Genomic DNA, 9598 nt, shown 5'->3' with positions numbered 1-9598 from the left:
CCTTCTCACACACACACACACATAGTAGAAATGTGGACGATAGGTATGTGTGGCTACAACTACATCAAGGATAGAGAGAGAGAGAGAGAGAGAGAGAGAGGGAAGGGATTGACTCAAAGGATTGCTAAATGGATGTGTTGGGAGAAATGGAAGGCTCAAAGAAAAATGACAAAGAGAGAGAGAGGCTGACACTTGACCATAAGTTTAGTGATGGTTGATGATGAACTTAGCTTCTCACATACATATATATATATATATATATATATATATATATATATATAGAGAGAGAGAGAGAGAGTGTGTGTGTGTGTGTGTGTGTGTGTGTGTTTGTGTGTGACTCCTTTTACTTTACTAAACTTACAAATTTTTTTCAAATTGTAATTAAAAAATCCCTTTTATAAATATAACCCTATAAATTATACTAAATATAATACTATTTCTTTTGAACTCACGTGGTATCTTACATGTTTTATAAGGTGGACTCCTGGGGTGTGTGTAACGCACTTGCCGCTTAATTTTGAAAGGTAACACTTGGTAGTCGTCCAAGGTCTATTTCAGTTGCCATCCACACTCCATAGAAATAATCGAACTTTGGTTTGTGACTAGGTGACCATGTGTCTACCTCACATAAGAAGTGCTTGGCCTTGACCGAAGGGTTCAACTTGAAGGTTTCTAAAGACCTAATAGTCTCTAATAGTATTCTAGAGCTCAATCGAGGTGATCACATTGTAATCCATCAACACTGAGAGTGACTCAATCACTGCACTTGGTTCATAGTGATTGAGAGATGAAGAGGAGTTGAACTCTACCCCTCTGTCCATAAGGCAAAATCTCATCTTCATTTCCCTAAAATGGTTTGTGACTATGATCTAAGATTGAAATCCTAAGAAAAGTTAGTGTTCGACTCTTGCCCTAAAATTTCCATATGAGAAAAGCACTTGACTTATCACGTCCATCCAACCATCGATCGTTTTTCATCTAGGAAAGACAATCGCCTGCTTTCCATTTGAACACGATTTTCCTTTAATTTTCTAAACATAACATGCTAATATGTTACTTGACATTTACAAAGTATCTTTCTTAATTATTCCTTATCACCAGATTCGTTTACATATTCTTTAAGTACAACACGAAAGCAACAAAGACAATCCTTTCAAAATATTTGTATTATTAATTAATAAATTTTACATTGGATTCCTACTCATAGAGCCAGATACAAAATCTACTCTCTTCTTCAAAGCGATAACTAGCCCACAATTTTTGAGCTCCCAATACTCACCACATCATAGTCACACAAATTTCTTCTCCATCATTAGACCAACTACACCATTACCCTTTCTTGACCAAAGCCCCCCTAATTACATGTTGCCATAGGTGGAACAATATTGGCTCAATTTGAGCCTCAGGAAACTGCCCTTGAGGGAATGCTAATTGCTCAATCCTACGTATCATCTAAGCATAAGCAAGAGTTTACATTGGTTTCTAGATATACCCTATAAACAAATTACAAACGCAAGGCAGTAACCAATTAGTCCTTCTCAAAAAATATTTAATTAGTTTATGAGAAAGGGTATTTGTGCTTTTTATATGATCCTGCTCTTCTAATTTTAGCAATCACATTAAGCCGAGCAGAATTTTCACTATTCAATTCTTGATAAAATTTACAACGTATCATTAGCTAGAATTACACGCTTTTAGTATTGTACGCACGTTTTCATATGTGCGAATTATCTCAAGTTTTCGTCAATTCCACCCACTACAGAGGTTGGTGGACCATAATTATAAGATGTTTAGGCCTGAGCTTATTTAATCAAAACATTTTAGGGATGTGACACCAATCGTTACGTGCATGATTTTAAAAGAATTTTTAGCAAATGTCGCTTCAGCGTGGATGTATTTTGTGGCAGGAACGGTATGTCGTCCGTTTAGAGGTGAAGAAGATCTATCATCCAATCCTCTGAACAATCAACAGCACAAGGAAGGAATTAGCGGTGTCAAAGCAATAGTGTAGGAGTAGTAGCGTAGTAATTAGTCCAATTTAGAAGTCACTGGCAGTGATCAATATTGACGCCTTGCTGCACTGCACCTCTTTCGACAAGTGACGTTGGGGGTGAAGAGGGCTTGGGGCGCATCACAGACATACGTGACACGTGTATCTCAGTTGGGTGGCTGTTTGATGAGCCTCACTCTCTTGAGCTCGCGCACGCCCCCCGCAGCACCGCTGCAAGCACTGGCCCGGGCCTCCTTCTCTTCTTCTCCTTCTCCTCGCTCTTCTTCCTCGTGTGCACTTTCTTCTCGCCCTTCCATTAGCTCGCATGTCTTGGATGGGTTGGGGCTGAATTCATCATGCAGAGAAGCAATTGTGGTAGTTATCGTGGCGCTCATGAGTTCTTGCGGAAGCGCATTCATAGTGTCATCGCAAGAGGGGTCTCGGTCGTTCATGTATGAAGAGGAAGTATGATGATGATGATGTTGTTGTTGTTCCATGATATCATCACAAGAGGAGGGGTCTTTCCTACACAAAGAGGGCTCCACAATAAGATCATGGTGATGCAATGACGATGATGGCGAGGTGGCTTCCGGGAATGTAAAAGGAGCAATTGTGGTGAAGTCTTGCGAGACTGTCAGAGAAGCATTGTCTAGCTTTGTATTAGATTGGTCATGATGATGCTCATCATCATCACCATGGACTTTGCTATGGTAGTTAGGATGGTCCAAATGATGATCTATAAGGTGAGAGGAGGACAAAGGCGAGAAGAGGCCCCCATGGAGGGCACTTGGAGTGAGGGTGGTGGGGAAGGAGATGCCAATGTTGTGGTCCGATATGCGAACTGGGCTATTCAATGCCGAACTGGCTCGAGATAGCATCTCCGGTGTGTTCCTTAGCTGCAACAGCCATCAACCTTTTAGACGTGCTCGTACGACAACCATCAATTCTTCAAGATTATCAGTCCACATTGTCTTAAGGATCATTGCGTCTCATGAATCACAACCTTCAAATTTTGGTACACTTATACAAAGTTGCCAACAACACCCCATAGTTTTTCATGTTAGGGTTGGGGCTTTGTATGAGCTCCTTGCAATATTCTGAACCAAAAGAATGAAAAGAAAATGTCTCTCTTGAAACATATGCCATTCAAAAGGTAAAAGAAAAGAAATTGCTAAATACTCGAGTATAGTTTGTGTAAGTTCTCTAAATGCCCCTCAAATTTCAAAAATTAGTAAAATACTTCTTTTAAAAAGCTACTTTGACGTTTGCTTAGCCTATTTTAGTATTCTATATCAAGAACCTACCTTTGAGAGTTAAACAATTATCATCATTGAATAAGTTGAAGAATGCTAACATTCGTCTCCATAAACCATAAGCTTAGGAAAGAAATTGCTAAATACTCACTTTAGATTTCAAGAATTGCCATATATGTAGACCTTTTTTCAAGCTACTTCTAAATTCACCTAGTCTATTTTAGTATCTATATCAAGGACCTACCTTTGAGTATCTTAAACAATCATTACCATTGAATGAGTGGAAGAATATTGGCATTATTCTCGATAAATCATAAGCTTTAGTTTCATATTTGTGTATAATATCATAAACAATTGCCATTCTATCATCCCATGTTTACTATTCAGCTATCCTTACAAAAGCTTGCAAAATGTAGTACCTTTGGGTAAAAATTATGATGCATATATTAAGAATTTTGGTAAATTTTAAGGGGCATGTCCTGAACTTAACCCGATTGGAAATTTTGATCAAATATGAGTAGTTTTGTCGTTTTTAACATTGGAGGATATTTTTGAAATTGTATTTTAATCATTTTTCCAAATGTCTTTTCAAACAAATGTACTTTAGAGAATCTCCTTGTAATGATATATAGCAAAAAGTAGCCTAGCAAGGAATCTCAAAAGTATCACTTCTAAAGACAATCTTATAAAAACATGGAAATGTTGAGATTCCTCTCCACCAAACACAAATATTAACAACAACAAAAAGTATTTATGTAGATATACAATGTGAGCCCACCAATTCAACCTAAAGCATAGCAAGTTGAATTAAGAAATGCATGATCTCAAGCAAGCCCCTTTCAATGGCAATAAGACCAATGTTTCTCACTTAACATGCAAAGTGCTCTATTCAAATTTCTAGCTTTGATTGAATGCACCATTCAAATGGTCATATTTGCAAGGTCTCATTACACAACATCAATGCATGGTATGAATACAAGATGATATTGTAAACTAGCAAAGCCTCATCCATACCTAGCCTTTTCTTAACATGATTGTGGAATGGATGGATCAACATATTATGTGCAAGATTGGTATTATATTAAGCACACAAAGGTAACTAGACATATCAAACTAAAATCCTATTTACGAGTTGCCACACACCATACATCTCTACGACCACTTGGAGTGGGAATATTTGTGGGTGGATGGGGACTACATCCATGCAACATATGAGGAATAGTCAAGGTGATACTTGAAATATGAAAAGATGCCAATTTCCTTTTAAGATATGCAAACTTTCAAAATATTTTGATAAGTAAAAACAACGTACCGCATCTTCAAGACGTGATGAGGTGCTACAAGAGGATGATGGAGATCCACAAGGAGCCTCATTTTTAGTTATACTATACAACTCATACACCATGTCTGTGTTTTCAGCCCACCACAATTGTGCCTGCCACTTGTTGAATAACTCTTGGCTGCACATTCAAGACCACCAAATAATTGTAGCTTAAGTTAGTGGCTTACATATCCATGATATTAAATTAAATGTTGTCAATTAGAATTGTATTGCCTAGTAAACATGTTTAAGCTTCATATGCTTTGTTTCACATGTAGCATAAGCTATGACACATTTAATGTGGAAAGCCAATGAACTACATGAGATGTGTTTGTGGACCACAACACGCGCACGCATGTGCACACACACACACACACGTGCGCATACCCACACTCACACACACATACACACACATGCGTGCATACATGCATGGCACTCATCTGTATGAATGTGTGTGTGTGTGTGTGTGTGCGCACGCGCGCGATAATGCTTGTTTTAGATTTGTAGTTTCAAGTCTACAATCAATATTGTTGGGGGAGCACACTAAGGTGGCAATGACCACCAACATACAACTTCAAAAGTATTAGGCCTATGACCATGTAATAGCTATGATACACATTCAACATGACAACCCAATTGACTAGGCCAAATGTGTTTTAATGAACAATAAAGATCCATGGAATCCCTTATCACCACACTCCAATGGAAGCTTCATGTTTTCTCGTGGTATGAGGCATAAGAACATACATAAATAGCTTGAAAATAAATACTCTTTCATAACAAGAAGCTCTTTGCTTATGTAGTGGGAGTTTAAGGATTTTTAAGAGCTAACACATATCATGTTGAAGTTTCTATTTGAAAATATGATGTTTTCCAAGGGATCTTAAATACTCTTACATTGCTAGTTTAAAGCAAAATGTATTATCTAAACTGAGTTTTCTAATGGTTCCTTTGATGGAGAGTTATTTTTGTGAAGGACATAAGTATCAATTGGAAAGGTTGTTATCGCATGGCTCCATGGTGGGCATGCCATGTTAGAACTATCAACAAGCTAGTCAGAATGACCCACCACTTTCAAGTATCGCAAAGTACTCAATCATGGAGATCTGAGCAACCCTATATGATCCCTAGGTATGCACAACTTCTTGTGGCTTAAATAAGTTGACTAAAGCAAGCAAACATCGAACCTCACTACGAACCTAGATATGTTGTAGGGATCTAGGAAGCCCACTAGTGATGGCAATGATTAGTGATCTACAACATTTCTAGTCACATGGGTTGCCTCTGGCCACACGAGAAAGCAAAACTTTGTCCAAGAGAGGGGAAAAGTGATTGGTGAAGGGAAAATGGTAAGCTCGCATATTTCCATCCTCACTGTTGTAGCAAAAGATAGATCTCGAGTTAACCATATAGTTGGACTCTCAAAAGGGTGCCACTATTAGGACTTTAGAAAGCCCCAACCATACTTAGTTCATCTTAAGGAGGAGAAGTAACTTTTAACTTTTCTATGTAGTTGGGGGGGGGGGGGGGGGGGGGGGGGGGGCGGCTAAAAGCCTTATGGCTGCTAATGCCCCATGAGGCGAGGAGGAAAAGGGAGGAGGAGGCAGTGGGCACACTGCCTCGTTCACCCCACCACGCATGTGAATAGGAGACAGTGACTTTGCTTTTGGCATGTCCTGGCCCCGGAGTTGAAATCTGGAATGGTGCTCTCACACTTTACTAGGTATCACGTCGAAAGAAGGAAAGCTAACGCACTATCTCCATTCACAAAATTTGAGGCACAAAAGCAAGATTTGCACTTGGAGGACGGGGGGGGGCCCCAGGAGCAGTTTCACTTTCCTGGATCCTGACAGATGTGCAATCGCTTAAAGAGTAAGAAGAATATGGAAGAGGGGCAGGCTACTCTTTCCTGACAACAAGAGTAAAGTGCAAGCGTCTAACAAAAGGCTTCTACCATCGGCATGTACGCATGTGCAGCACCATCATTGCAAACCATCAGAGATGAAAATGTAAAAGTACAGGATCTGATGGACCACTGGGGAGAGAGACAGACAGACAGAGATCAAATGGAGCCTTGGAGAGAGAGAGAGAGAGAGAGAGCTGAGTCCTAACCTGAATCTGATTCTCTTGAGCTGGTTGGATCCATCAGGCAGCGCCACTAAAGTGATCATGACCCCAGGCTCAACCTGAGCAACCCATTCTTCCGAGGCTTGCCCATCATCAGCTAGAAGCTTCTGGACATTGCTGTTGCTGCGGCTGCCATTGTTAAGACACATTGAACTCCTCCCGGATCCATCCTGCATCATGTGACGGTCCCACGATGTCCGCCCACTCGATGGCCTCCGCGACGGAGACGCCGAGGATGTGTCCTGCATTTGGTGTTGCTGTTGCTGCATTAGCCTGAGCTGATGCTCAATGTGAGCATTCAGAGAGGAAGAGGAGGAAGAAGGCCTTGCAGGTGTGCTTGCAGATGAATTGTTGTCATGCTGCCGCAACCGTGGCCCGTATAAATCTTGGTGATGGCGGCGACTATGATGATGATGATGGTGGTGGCGATGGTGCTTGCGGTGTTGCACCGGAAGTAGGTCATATCTGCCTGCTGCTGTGCTGCTAGAATTTGCCCCGAATTGTTTGTTTGTCGGCGATTGCGCCTCGGATGATGGTTCCGATGTGAGGCTGCGAAGTATAGAGCTTCTTTCTTCTTCCTCTTCATCATTTTCCTGTCGATGGCTGTTACGGCGATCATGGGCATCGCTCCCTTGAGCAGCAGTGCATGGCCTACAATGCCTGTAAGCTCCGCTTGAGAATTTCAATACGATGTCTTTGAGCTGCAATCATGCAAAACCCCCAGAGCAAGAAAAAAAAAATCAGAGCAGGCTTCCATCATAGATCCTTTCTTCTATACCTGCAAGGCTCAAGCTTGAATGCAGACATATTCTACTGACTTATGGCTGGAGCAGCATTTAAAACAATCCATGATCCTTCCAAATTGAGAAGACAGAAAAGATTTGACAATCGAGGTAGAGTTTCAAAAGGTCAATCCTTCATGAACATGCATACAAAACAGAGAGATTGACGATTGAAGCAGAAATTTTAAAGAGTCAGTGATCCATTGAAACCCTTGGAAAAACCGATATTTTAACAATTGAAGCAGAGTTTTAAAAAGTCACTGATCCATTGGAAGGCACCAATCAATCTCAATTTGGGAGAACAGAAAAGGTTGACTGCACTACAAGAACCAAAGCCTGCAAAACATTAGCTACCCACATGCAAAATCATTTTGTAGGGACAAAATGTTCTCCTAAGACGAGAATTTAGCTGCGGAGAGCGCTACCTGGGTTGTAAAGGACTTTATGGGTTCTGATCTGGAGCCAGAGCTGGAAGCGTGCTTGTTGGAGAGGAGATCGTCATCATCCTCCTGGGCATCGTGGGTTGGGAGGTGGTGGGGGTTGGCAGACTTGGGGCAAGCCAAGCAGACAAGCATGGTGGTGGAATTAGAAGAGGAGGAGGAGGTAGCAGCAGCGGCGGAACAAGGGGGGCAGCTAGAGATGGAGGGGATGGTGGAGAAGGGGAGGGAGAGGCAGGCGAAAGGGAAGGCCGCGAGGAAAGGGATGATGGCATTGGAGGAGGCTGCAATGAGGAGATCGAAGGGGTGGGTGTTAAGATGAGAGTAAGAGGAGGGGGAGGAAGAAAAAGAGGAAGAAGAATTGGGGGTGATAGGAAGAGAGGGGCCTGGGCGGGGGGAATTGCTGTTGCTGCTGCTGCTGTTGCTCTTCTTGCTGTCGTTAATGTTGTTGTTGTTGTTGTGATTGGGGCCGCAGCAGGCAACCGCCAGGGGCCCTACTGCTCTGCTGGCCGTAAGGATGTGAGCTGTGGAGAGGCATACATGTGCTTATCATTTTCACAATCTCTCTCCAGCCGGGCCCTCTCTCGATTCACCTCCCCTCAAAAGCCATCCGAAGCCGAGAATTTGTTTTCGATACACGCGCGCCCATGTTCGTGAGGCCTCCTCTCCCGTCCCTCCCTCCCTCCACCTTCCAATACATACACGGGACTCGGGAGCTTTGGCTCGTAACCATTTCGCCGCGGTCCCGCCTTCTCTTCAAATATTTACCCCTTCCACCGGGTAAACTGGACCGAGGTCGACGGGCCCGCCATTAAGGGGGCCTTTCCCACACGTCCCTTGTGGTTGATGAGCCCTCCAAGTCGTGCATTATCCTTTTCTAATCGCGTAAATGTATGACGTACATTGAGTATTTTTTTTCCCAGCAAGGTAAAACTTACGGCTTCCAAAAGGAACAGACTGTTATGCCTTAACACGACGTGAACCTAGCAACAACTTTCTTCACAAAACCCATAGCCTTTGGAAGACTCTCTCGAGATCAACATGGACGAGTTACAACTCTCCACATACCCAAAGCCATTAGACCTTAATTTCCCTAGTCACGCTCAAACATCTCTTACGACTTGGACATAGGTCTCAAATTGCAACCAACACGTGCTAGTGGGTAACCCATGCGCATCACATCCTTCAAATGCAAAACATGCTTGAGTATAATTGCCCCAGTTAACACCCAAAACCTTTTGTGAGGTGCCCTTCATTTTGCCCATATCACCCAAGAACACCTATCTCATACTTATCTCTAAGCAGAAGCACACTAGCTCCATTACCTTAGCCACCTTATTGCAAAGGCACCCTATTTTTGGACACTTGCATAATAAGATCATTTTCTCCTTCCATTTGGCTTTGGTGAAGGGGAGGTTGGTTGATAAGAATGTCTTGACCACACTTAATGTTTCTACCAACCATGCTTTGAGGGATTCCCACTTGAGAGAATTTTCCTTTGATCTATTCTATAAACTAATTCTAGGAGCTAGTCAAACCTATGCTTCATGGTGAATCCCACTCTCAAGGGACAGCCCAAGTACCCTAAGTCTCACCCTCCTCCAAAGTTCTCAAAGACTAATTGGAGAAGGCAGTCAAGGGGAACATCCAACCCTAGATAAACTAGCTCTAATTTATGAGCAATGATC

The 9598-nt window shown here is 42.1% G+C and overlaps 1 protein-coding gene across 1 annotated transcript; it reads right to left on the bottom strand.

The window, feature by feature from the left end:
- Positions 1–1242: 1242 nt before the first annotated feature.
- Positions 1243–8643, bottom strand: LOC148037793 (uncharacterized). Its single transcript, XM_087677159.1, has 5 exons — positions 8613–8643; positions 7899–8455; positions 6677–7392; positions 4556–4703; positions 1243–2886 (listed from the first exon to the last, which is right to left on the bottom strand). Exons 1-5 carry the CDS (start codon positions 8641–8643, stop codon positions 2158–2160), a joined length of 2181 nt encoding a protein of 726 aa, XP_087533285.1. The 3' UTR covers positions 1243–2157.
- Between the last annotated feature and the right edge of the window lie 955 nt (positions 8644–9598).

The sequence above is a fragment of the Lygodium microphyllum genome, chromosome 4 (assembly GCF_053477565.2).
Source record: "Lygodium microphyllum isolate KBCC chromosome 4, Lygodium_microphyllum_v1.1.10, whole genome shotgun sequence".
Lineage (NCBI taxonomy): Eukaryota > Viridiplantae > Streptophyta > Polypodiopsida > Schizaeales > Lygodiaceae > Lygodium > Lygodium microphyllum.
The sequence above is the reverse complement of the archived record's forward strand: the minus strand, read 5'-3'. Positions and strand labels throughout refer to the sequence as shown.

Bases quoted from the DNA above. Each gene is read 5' to 3' on its own strand.
- LOC148037793 (XM_087677159.1), bottom strand. From the start codon at position 8,643: ATGGTTACGAGCCAAAGCTCCCGAGTCCCGT. The intron at 4,704-6,676 runs GTTAGGACTCAG...TTGAATGTGCAG, and splicing joins CTCAAGAGAATCAGATTCAG to CCAAGAGTTATTCAACAAGT. The intron at 2,887-4,555 runs GTACGTTGTTTT...TGGCTGTTGCAG, and splicing joins CATCACGTCTTGAAGATGCG to CTAAGGAACACACCGGAGAT.